Below are 11,708 nucleotides of genomic sequence, written 5' to 3' on the forward strand. Positions count from 1 at the left end.
CAACTGATGTAACTGTTTATAATTTATGACCATTCAATTCCTTATCAGACCTATGAGTAGATACAGATCTGTACAACACAGTACTACACATTGAGCTCACCACTATTTATGCCCAGGCCACAGAAGTACAAGGCTTTTCAGTACATGATGTGCTATAAATGTGAAATTCAAACTGTCTCTGCAATGTAAAAGTACATGGGGACTTTGAATAATGTATGAGACATGTTTTTCAACAGCTCCTGTAAAACTGGTTTTGCCACATTTATTACTGCGAGTTAATATGTAATACACTACAGTACCATGCAATAAAAAGCAGCTCCATTAGGTTTATGTACTCAAAGCACCCTGCTCGTACCTGGTTCACTGAGTTGTCCCATGGTGAATATGCATCTGTCCTTGAAACATGTTGGTCTAATACATGGAGCCAATAATGCTTGCCTACCTGGCCTCAGCTTCCCAGTATAATCTTTCTATGGGCAGCTTTGGGAAAATTATGAGTAAGCTGTTATTAGCACCCCGACACAGATAAATTTAACAGCTTCTATCACCAGGCTGACAATAAATAAACAAAAAAGCACTAGAACATACTTCAAAGTCCGTCAAATTGGTGCTTAATCAGCAGTAAGAAAGATCTACAGGACAAAGGTCAGGTATCTACAGTGTATTTACTTACCAAAACCACTACACCCATAAAAAAAGACTAAGTAGGCCACCTTAGTGCTTATGGTGTCTCCGAGCTTAGCTCAAGCTCTAACCGTATTCAAACAGGCAAACATGAAAGTACTTATATTGGTGAACAGTGAATGCCACCCATGTCCCTGACAATAAAGAGGCACATGTGGGCAAATGGATGTCTGTTAACTGTTGTGTTGTTTTGGGTTTTTTTTAAAACCTCTGTGTGATAAAAGCAAGATCCAAAAGAGCAGTAAAGGTTAGAAGGAGACGCTATAACACCTCCACACAGGGAATGTCTGGACAAAGACTGTATGAGTGCTCAGCATTCATAAAAATTCTGCTGATGTTTCCTAAACACCAGAAAACTTGCAGCAAGCCAGTGTCATGGATGGGAGGAAAAAAGGCAAAATTCCCAGCTTCTGTGTGCCAGCTGCTTAGGATATATCTTTTTTTAATGAAAGACCCGCATTGTTGACAAACTGGAATGTATTTTCAGGAAGTGAAATGACTTCCCTCATCAAAAGTACTCTTGACAAAAAAAAAGCAGATAAATTACTTGTGCATACAGGTCTGGTGACATTTCTCTCCAGTGCCATTTGGTTTTCAGACCAACCTCCTCCACCCCCGCGCGAAGTTTCACAAACAGGGAGCCCTGCAGATCCACTGACCCCCATCACCACCACCAGCCTTCCCTCACGCACCCAGCCTGGCTCCCTCTCAGCCTCCCTGTCCTGTTCTGAACCTCAGCACCACTTAAAAACCTGCCACAAAGGAGTCAGCTACGGGAAACCCGCTCTGCTAAAAGAGTATTTTCTAACACACCAGTTTTGTTCTGCTGGCATCCAAACAGCACGAGAACGGTGTTTGCTAGAAACGTATAATTCCCCACATAGCTCCAGGATGCAACCGTGACGAGTAAGGAGGTTGAAGTTTTGAATCAGTGCTCTTTGGGACAAAAATTTTTTATAGCATGACTATTTTAGGCACAGCCGGGAAGACAGATAAAGGAAGATGGTTTCTATAGAAACTCATAACCTATGTACTTCCTTCCAAACTCCCTACAGGTTATTTAACCTATCCAGCTCTTCTTGACCTACCTGCATTTGGTCAGTGCAGCCGTGCAATAAATTTAATTGCCCATTAATTTGTCCTGAGGTATGGTAGTAATGAATAGCTACCAACATTTGTTTTGTATCAGCATTTAAAAGCCATAATTTGGTTAGCGATGTACTGCCTCTGAGGTTTTCTTTGTTCTAGCTCTTAACCATTCCCCCTACTTTCCAAACCACTTCAAATTACTTCAGATAATACCCTTCATTTCAGTGCCTGGAAAACCTGACAAATCACTGAAATACTCTTCATTGAGACCAGCCATGAGGAAGAGATGCCTAACACATCAGCTTTGGATTTTCTTCTCCAGTTTAGAAGGAAAGGCCTTTTCACTTGACTGTTCTTTTTGTTCCTCAAAATCCACGTCTTTTGACTCCTAATCATCAGCATTAAATGTCCCTTGCTGATGCTTTCTACAGAACACCAGGGTAAAAAAACCACATTTGGACAAATTGGGTAACTCTGTAAGAGAAGCTAAAACCTCTTGATCTCCTCATGTTCTTCCCTCCAGTTCCATCATAACATTACAGACTTTTTTAGCTCCAGGTGAATACACAGTAGTTTCACACAATGGCTTTTCTAAGGGAGTAGAAAATTTTCTTTCCTATCAGAAAAACGAGTAAAAGCCAAAGCTACTAAAAGAAGGTCGTGATCAGGTAAGATGCACATGAACTGCAAGAACATCAACCAGAGCTTCATCTAGTATCCACTTATGTGTGCATAGGACCAGCTGCTGAAACAAAGATTATTCACTTTGGATCGATCAGATAGTGTTTAAATGCTTACCAGAAATAAGAATTGCACTCCTCTTTATCCTTTATTTAAAAAAACACAGTTCATTTAGTACATAATGATTAATAATTTATCAGAAATATTATCATAATTTCACTAAAAATAAAAATTATTCCAAATTAATAATTAAATATAAACATTTTCAAAAATAATCTCTCTTATAGCAAATGTTTTTTATATCAAAAGATAACCAATAATTTCCTTCTTAACATGACAGACTTCCTGTACACCACAAAAATAAGCATTAACTTTGGTTCTCTGACATTGTAAGAAAATAATATTTTTTCCTAGTAAATGTTATTTATGTACAAAAGCAGATATGCACATTCAGTAGAAAATACAGATTTTTTTACTTGGCGCAAGTTAATCAACTGCCAGGAGTCGATATAAAAAGAGCACAGACTTGGTATAAAAAAGTCCAGACCCTTCTCAAAGAAAGTATAACCACATATGTTTTAAAAATGCCAAACATCCATTCAAGAATTGGACTGGTTGCTTTTTTGTACAAACAACCCTTTTGGTCACACCACAGTGGTGGCTGTATAAGCAAATAGAGGGGCCATCAGTTATGCAAAAGGATTTTTTTTCTCTTTTTAGGGTCAACCAATATTTTCTTCAGTTATTCTTTACATTGTATGAGTAATTCACAGTCAAAAGCAATGTAAGTTTTTGTTAAAAGGCAAACTGTAAAGAAAGTTCCATCTTTACTCTTTCTCTCTCTCTCTCTCTCTCTCTCTCCAGGGCCACAGGTCCTGCCAGGTTCCTGCTCCAGCGCAAGCTTCCTACAGGGTCACAGCCTCCTTTGGTCACATCTACCTGCTCCAGTGTGGGGTGCAGGTGGATCTCTGCTCCACCATGGACCTCCATGGACTGCAAGGGGACGGCCAGCCTCACCATGGCCTGCACCACAGGCTGCTGGGCCATCTCTGCTCCGGCGCCTGGAGCATCTCCTGCCCTCCTTCTTCATTGACCTCTGCAGAGTCGTTCATCTCACATATTCTCACAGTTCGTTTTGTTTTGTTGGGGTTTTTTTGTTTGGTTTGGTTTGGTTGGTTTTGCTTTTCTTTTTTTTTTTTTTTCCCCTCTTCTTAACTATGATATCCCAGAGGTGCTACCACTGTTGCTGATGGGCTCAGCCTTGGCCAGTGGTGGGTCCACTTTGGAGCTGACTGGCATTGGCTCTGTTGGACATGGGAGAAGCTTCTAGCAGCTTCTCACAGAAAACACCCCCGTGGCCCCTCCGCTACCAAAACCTTGCCACACAAACCTAATACAATCAGTGACCACAACTGAGGAGCACACTGTGGTACAGATATTAACCTTCAACGCCTACGGTAGATTAGTAGCTAAAATATCTAATAGAAGTGAATAGTCATTTTTAGAAAAGATGAAAAGGCCAAACTACAACAAAAGATGTTTTGATGTTTCTCAGCCCTTGCATACAGCCCTTCCTTTACCTAGTATTTCTAGAAATAGCTCACGGATTGGAAAATGGATTTTGCTTTTATAAGTGAATATAAAATAACCAGACTGTTTTGCTCTTAAGAAACAATTAGATATTTCTGGAAAACGGTAACAAAATTTGAAACGCTTAAATGGGTTTTGATGAATAAATGGCAATATTAGAAAGAAGTATAGAAATAACTAAAGCCCCTTCTTAAGTCTCAAATTAGTATAAAACAGAGTAGAAATTCTTAAACGCACATTCTGGTTTTCTTCTACCTTTGAATAATTTATTTTTTTAAGCCAAGAGCAACTGTGTTCAGGCCTCTAATGAACCTGCTATTTCTTAAAATGTAACTTTGTCATAGTTTTTAAATAAAAAGATACATGCACATCTAGTGATTTGCAATGCATTCAGGACTCCTAAGGTAGGAGAGCTAAGACTTTATTGTTAAAAAATGGATTTTGAAGAAGAATGGTTACCAAGAACTGCATTTCATAAATTTTTGGTGACTTCTATTCAAGGTTCATTGGTAGGTCATCAAAAATGAAAAAACTTGCATAAAATTTTATATTAAAAGCTAAGGGGGTTAAACAATATTTTCTTCGTATTGTATCTCCAATTAATATCCTTCAGGTAGACTATCTACAAGTTTGTTTGGCAATAAACTACAAAAATATAAAGAAAGCCTGAAATATTAAGGCCATCAGTAAGATAACAGCAGAGTGCTTGTGACTTCAGCAGGGATTATCTTTTATCATGATGGCAAAATTGCACTTTGTAAATATATCTTTAAAAGACCATTCTTTTCTGCTAAAATTCTCCAACAGGAGATGCTGCATAAAAAAGGACAAGGTTGTTCATTGCCTGACATACAATCACCATCAGGTTTCTGTGTCATGTCAATTATTGAACATTTTCATTCATCACTACCAACAGCTGGCACACAGAGGAGTAGCCCACACTTCAGTGGCCTTACAGACAGTTTTCCAGAGGACTGCAGGAAAGAAGAGCATTCTGGTAGACACGGGTGGGTTGAGTCTGCAATTCACGATACTTCCAATGATGAACACTGCTTGAGAGTTTCATTGACTGAATAAAACATTGTCCTCCTCATATGCCAAAGCTGGGTCTTCCATGCTCTCCAGTAAAGTGTGACAGGTTTCGTATTCACGGTGTGGTAATGATGGTTCTTTGGTAACAGTGGACATCAACTGACTCCAGGTGATAACAGTATTTTTGAAAGCGTGCAATAGAAAAATGCCTATGATGATACTGCAAAATCCACTCAGGGTTCCAATGATATCACCCAGGTCCATACTACTCCACTCCTTGAACAGGATGATGGAACATGTCACAACCGTCGTGGTGAAACACACGTAATAAATAGGTGTCACTAGAGATGTATTGAACACATCCAATGCTTTGTTGAGATAGTTGATCTGAGTGCTGACTGAGAGCACTAAGGTGCCCACCAAAATGTAAACCAATGGATGTCGATAAACTGGCTTCCGCTGCAGCATTTGTTTAATGGCAATGCCCAGGCCTTTCACAGATGAGACAGAGAAGGCACCAATGAGGGAGCAAATTAAAATGTAGATCAGTATATTTGTTTGACCTCTACTTGGAGCCACAATAAAAATCAGCACGAGGACAGCAACTGTTAGGAGAACAGCAAATGTAACAAACGCTGTAAGAAAGGGGAAAGGCAAAAAGAGTAATGTGCATGAGATAAAATACCAGATTACATCCAAGTATATGCTAAAAGTGATTCATTGGCCCAAATACTTCCTCTATGAACTGTAGCACAAGTTCATTGCAATTGCATACAGACCTGGATCTTGCAGCTTGCTTTCCATCTCATCCAGTGAGGTGACCTCCTCCTCCTCAGGGGCGTGAATAACCATGACCGTTGACCCCAAAATGCTCAGTACGCAGCCCAGCTTTCCATGAATATTCAGCTTCTCATTTAAAAAATGGGATGACAATATAGCACTGTTTGCAAAATATAAATATTAATAAAAGGTTCAGCTTCACCAGCCATGTGAGACATTTCAAATCTGTCTGTGTAACATGATACTAATTAAAAATCTCTTTTGAATTTAGATCTATGGGAAACCAGCCTGAAACAATCAAATTTTAAGGAGTTTTACAAGAAGGGTGGTCAGGACCAGGAAGGTCAGGTCAGGTGTTTGGGGGGTTAGCAACCCTGATCCCTCCCGTTCAGCCTGTAAAGAGTCCAAATTGCTCAAGGAGCTTCATTACTAGTTGCCTGGTCAGGGGTATGCACTCTCACACACCCATAGATCGACCACACAAGCTGTTATTTTCTAGCAGAAGTGGTTTAAAGTGCTCTCTTTTCCATTACAACCAGTGCACACAAGTTTTGGAAACTGCTCCTCATCCCTCCCTGGGCTCTCCCACCCAGGCACAGTTTCTGCATGGCTTGCCAGGACCCCCCAAAGACACGGAGAAGGCACATCCCCCCGTCAAAGAGGACTGACCCCAAGACCTCTAAGGGGTTCAAGACTTAACTAAAGGATAACAACATAGCCCAAATGAGGCCACTTTACAGTGTGCACGATCAGCCAGCTAGAGCACAACCTTAGGCACAGACACAGGCTTAACAGGGTGTAGATATGCTCACAAATATTTTTTCAACCACCCTATCAAATTACAGTTATTTTTTTTTGCACAAAGGTGATGAGCTTGCTGACATGAAGTTCTTAGGACCTTTCTGTTTCAGAAGAAAGACTGCCACCCACATCAAAGGAGTGGTTGTTAAAACTCAGACTGTTTTGAGAAGCAGCAGCCAGGCAGGCAGTTTGCATCTACCTACATGTTGATCACAAGCACATCTGGAGGGGACACAGTTACACTAGTTTTGCTATGACAGAATGGCTGCATTTTACTTTTAGCAGTTAAATTACTGCAAGCATCTTACAAAAAAAGAAGTGGCCCAGGTTGGTTTTAAACACAGTGTTTCATATAGTATACTCAGGTCTTAAATATAGGAGTTTTCCATTTAAAACACAACAATCCCATTTTGCTAATAAATTATTTCCCAGAAAGCTTGTTGTAAGCATTATCTATGTATTTTCTGCTTCTGTGATAGCCATATTAATATATGTGCTTCAGGACTTGGAAATTTTTTTTTCTTTATATGTAGGAAATAATGAATGTTTGAAAGGCATTCACATTTCAAAAATTTCAAAAGAACAACAGATTTTAAATGTGGATATTTAAAAAGGTAAAATTTTCTTTGCCTTCTTTCCAGAAGGACTTGGGAGAGACCAAACAAACCCAAAATGCTTAGTAAGTGTGCCTTAATATGGAATTATGCTCCTATAAAAAAGAAATTGCTTTGAAAATACTTTAATGGAGGAATATTATATTTTCTTCTAAAGTTCTGTCACAACTGAAGGAAAGGACTTTTTAAGAAAGCTTCAATTCTCTAGAAAGAGATAAATTACAGCCTTCTACCACTGTGCACCAGCAGTATACCTGGTATATGCTGATAAATACTTTATAATATAGGTGGAAGGCTGTTGGGAAAGCATATACTAGCCTTTGTAACGAGACTTCTCATTCCCTCTTCCCAGATAATTCGGTTTTAAATAAGCAAGGGATCTTTTCACCAAGGACCAAAAAGCATTTTTTCTCCATACATTGCTTTTCAGTTTTCTTACTAAAATTCTCTGCTTTCAGCCAAATACAGTATTTTCCCATCACAGCAAATGGCTCATTTGTCAAGGTTTGCTTCCAGTTTGTACTGACCTGATGAGAACACTCAGTGCACCCAAGGGAGTAACTAAGGTTGCAGGTGCAAAGGCATAGGCAGCAAAGTTTGCAGCTTCTCCTAATCCCACTGCAGAAGAAAGAACACTTGAGTTAGGTTGATGGGTGGGGAATCAAAGGCATGCTATTATAAATATTTTGTATGATAGCTGTGACAGCAAATATAAACCAAAATCTACTTTCTACACCATATATGCACATTTTATTTTCAAAATTATATAACTTCTTCTGGGCATAATAAAGGCTGGAGAAAGTTAAATACTTTCCCCGTAAGTACTCCTAGGAGCTGGACAGATTCAATCCCATTGCATTTGACTGGATATTAAAGTTTGTTATACTGCAAAGAGCTTCAAAGAGCAAACACAATATTTGAGAGATGGGATATCAGAACGACTTTTGTCATAAAGGTGACAAAGACCTTTCTTTTAAATGAGAGGAGTGAAAAATTAGGGAATAAATCTACTTAAAACAATCTGCTTTATGTAGCATTTACATATAGGTTGAGAGGAAACAGGTGACTTACTTGATAGCAATCCCGCCCACCAAAGCCATTCCTTCAAATAAGAATATCCACCCTGTCCTGAAAGGAAAAAAAAAATAATCTCACCTTAGAAGAAAGAGATCACCTTATTATAACAGACAAACTACAGCTTCATATTTGCATCTAGTTATATAAAGTACTGAAAGAGCATGTTGTCTGGTTGTGATATGAAGAATATTTCAATTGATTTTGACTGACATTTTTCATTAATTGCTCTACTGCTTTTTGACGTGAACTTCTGAAAAATGATATTTGACTAAATAAACATTGAGGGAAAGTTCCAAGCAAAAGTAAAATATCTATGAAGATTGTTGGTGAGCTTAAAAAATGCTTCAAAGTGCTTTTGCAGGTTAGATCCAATATATTCATACTAAGCTACATTTTGACTATCCGTATACTTTCAATTGAAAGAAATTAGAATGAAAAATGTCACTGCATGCTTTATTTTTTTACATAAAACTTAAGTACACAGAACATTCAGTAACACCTTTTTTTTTTTTTTCCAAATAACCAAATTATCTGGAAGAGTATATTGCAAGAAACACAACAAACAAAACAAAAACTGCTAATGCTATATATTTAAATCCATGCAAAGGGAATTACGAGATTAGTCTGATGGGTTTTTAAAATGCTTTCAACATTTTTCTAGCTCTTCATCTGTTGCCTTTGATGAAAGAATAGTTGTACTAACTGGAAACGCCTGTAATGAATATTCTTTCTACAGATAATTGCACTTACTTTTTTTAAAAAGACCTAAACCTAGTTAGTGTCTTAAGACTTTCCATCTCAAATGGGGGGAGGGGAGGGGCAGAGACAGAAAGGTGTTTTGAAGGGTAAGACAAAGGGAGAACTGCTGTCAGGGAGGAAATATCACCACCTCAGGAGATTTACTACCAACCGCTGCCACCACAGCCCTAAGAATTCTGAAATCTCAGTTCCTGTAATCACACACAGAAATAATACTGTATTTCCATCCCTAGTCAAGACAGAACTTCTGATCGCGGTTGAAGTATGACACTTTTCAACTATGACAGTTTTAAACGTATGATCTGTGACTTGAGCCTTGACTTTGCCAAATTATAACAAAGGCGTCTGTGTCTCCAGCCCAAGCAACATGGTTAACAACACTTACCAGCTCGGGAGGCTCCTTTGTCTGCCAGCTTCAAAAGTCCTTTCTTCTTCAGTATGAAACTAGAACCAATAAAGATACTGGAAACTATTGCCAAAGCCAAGCCAACGTAGAGCCGGTATTTACTTCCAGCAGGTGTGGAAATGCTCCAGTTTGTTTCATTGAGAGTCCCATCCACAGAGGCAAGGAGAGAAGAGCGGGATTCAGACACATTGATGATCCGGCACCATGCTTGGCAGGAGTCATGGCAAGCAAAAGAGAGCACAGCACCTGGGAGGAGAAAAAGGAGAACGAGCGACTCATGAACCAGGCACAGCTCTGAAGGAGGCCCATCCTTGCTCTGCATGCTGCTTTCCACATCTTCTCAGAGCACTTGTCATTTCTGACCGTGCAAATAACTCACAAAATCCACATAATATACACAATGCTGTCCCAGGTCACTACCCACCCCTTTAAATCCCATGTGCGTACCTTATTTTATACATATTTTTGTACTACATTGGCTCAGTAAAACAATTAGGGCAATACCAAGGAATGTAACAATAAAATATTATCTAAAATGTAAAATTTGACTTGAAATCCTAAAAGCTAACCTGAAACCTCAAGAAGAAAGGGTTCATTTGTGTTGTGCATAGATCACATCCCCAAAACACAAACATATAAACCAAATCCATGATTTCAGACTTTGCCTGCTAGAGTAAGCCAGTTGTAATTCCAGGCTTCTAGTTTTACCTTTGTAGCTAAGATTTGGAAACAACTATTAAAATAGAGAAGGAAAAAAAATCTATATGGGGGCAAACCCTTGCTGCATATGGGTACTAATACATTTTATTAAAATTGTTCAGTGAGACAGATCTTATTTAACCAATCATAAATTTTTCAGGTGGAGGCCTCATTACAACTCACAGCAATTTTCACTTAATCTTAATAACCCCCAGATGGAGGAAGACCACAGCCTGCAAGGGACAGTCCCTTGGCTATTCCTGCAATGCAGCTGTAGAGATGGGTGATCCTGAGCTCCATTCTCTCTGGCAGCCGAGCCTTATCAGCAACACTGCGATGACAGCGGGTGGGAATGACATCATTTCTACCCGCCTAGATGTGTTTTTTAAAGGAAGAAAAGGTATCGCATTTCCAAGAAGAAAAGGAGTCGTTATTTGGCATGGGGCAGCAGAGGACAAGCAGCAATGCTGCCACAGGGCTCACAGTAGTCTAGGCAGATGTTTCACCATTTCTCACGGTAGACTGCAGCATGTGAGCAGCGTGGATCAGAGAGTCTAGGCTGGAATAGAATTTAAGGACAGCCTTTTTGGAAAGAAAGGTTTTATTGCAAAGAAAGGTTAAAATATGAAACAGCAGATGCAGAAATACAAAAGGTCAGTCTATTGTGACTCATATAAAGCATTGGATGCAACAAATAATTTTGTTTTCCATGTTTCCCCTGTAATTAAAATGACACATGAAGGATTCATCCTGCTGAGTGGCACCATCAGTAATACACTTTTTTTTTTCCAGTTGAAAAAAACACTTGGAGACTTGGTAAAAAAGGATATGCCTTTGTGTCTTGTCATACATAAGCTCTGGCAATATTAATGTTCTGTCAAAAGTGCTTGACTGCACAATTAACAGCCAGCCTTGGATAAATCACCTAATGTTTACGAAGCAATAGTTAAAACATCGAAACTGTTAAAAACAGTATGAAATTTGACAGCATATCTTCATTTTCAGCTGCCAATGCTGGTACTAATACTGGGAGATACTGCCCTTCACAAGTAAGGAACTGAGAATGAACACTTGCTCCCAGTTGTCCTGTGCCGTACTGTACAACAAACATACTACAGTTCTCATTTGATTTTCGGGCTGTGCAGTCACATTTCCTTGTTTGCCAAGACAGTTTCTATATAACAGGAGTTAGTTTGTATTGCTAAGCCAGGCTTCATAAAAATGATCGCACAAGACAGGTATGTCCACATTCTGCAGCCAAAGATTAAAATCTTAAAGAATTTACAACTACATGAAACTACTTTTGCGTAGTGCATAGGGCAGGTAGTATTCTGCCATCTTATCGTTACTAGAAGTTGCAACTGGATAATGTGAAATGAATGGGATTTGCATCTGTATCTTGAAGTACTTTTAAATCCTAAAGTACTAGCATAGTCTTAGAAGAAAATTTTGCATATACTTCAGTTTTGACATAATTATTAAATATTAAATTACAA

At 38.9% G+C, this 11,708-nt stretch overlaps 1 protein-coding gene across 1 annotated transcript; it reads right to left on the bottom strand.

The window, feature by feature from the left end:
* Positions 1 to 5,106: 5,106 nt before the first annotated feature.
* On the bottom strand, positions 5,107 to 9,719 carry NIPAL1 (NIPA like domain containing 1). The gene is given in 6 exon segments (XM_065634322.1): positions 5,107 to 5,711; positions 5,856 to 6,016; positions 7,799 to 7,889; positions 8,343 to 8,399; positions 9,493 to 9,700; positions 9,702 to 9,719. Coding segments are annotated over 6 exon segments (1,140 nt in total).
* Between the last annotated feature and the right edge of the window lie 1,989 nt (positions 9,720 to 11,708).

Source organism: Caloenas nicobarica, chromosome 4 (genome assembly GCF_036013445.1).
Source record: "Caloenas nicobarica isolate bCalNic1 chromosome 4, bCalNic1.hap1, whole genome shotgun sequence".
NCBI classification, from domain to species: domain Eukaryota; kingdom Metazoa; phylum Chordata; class Aves; order Columbiformes; family Columbidae; genus Caloenas; species Caloenas nicobarica.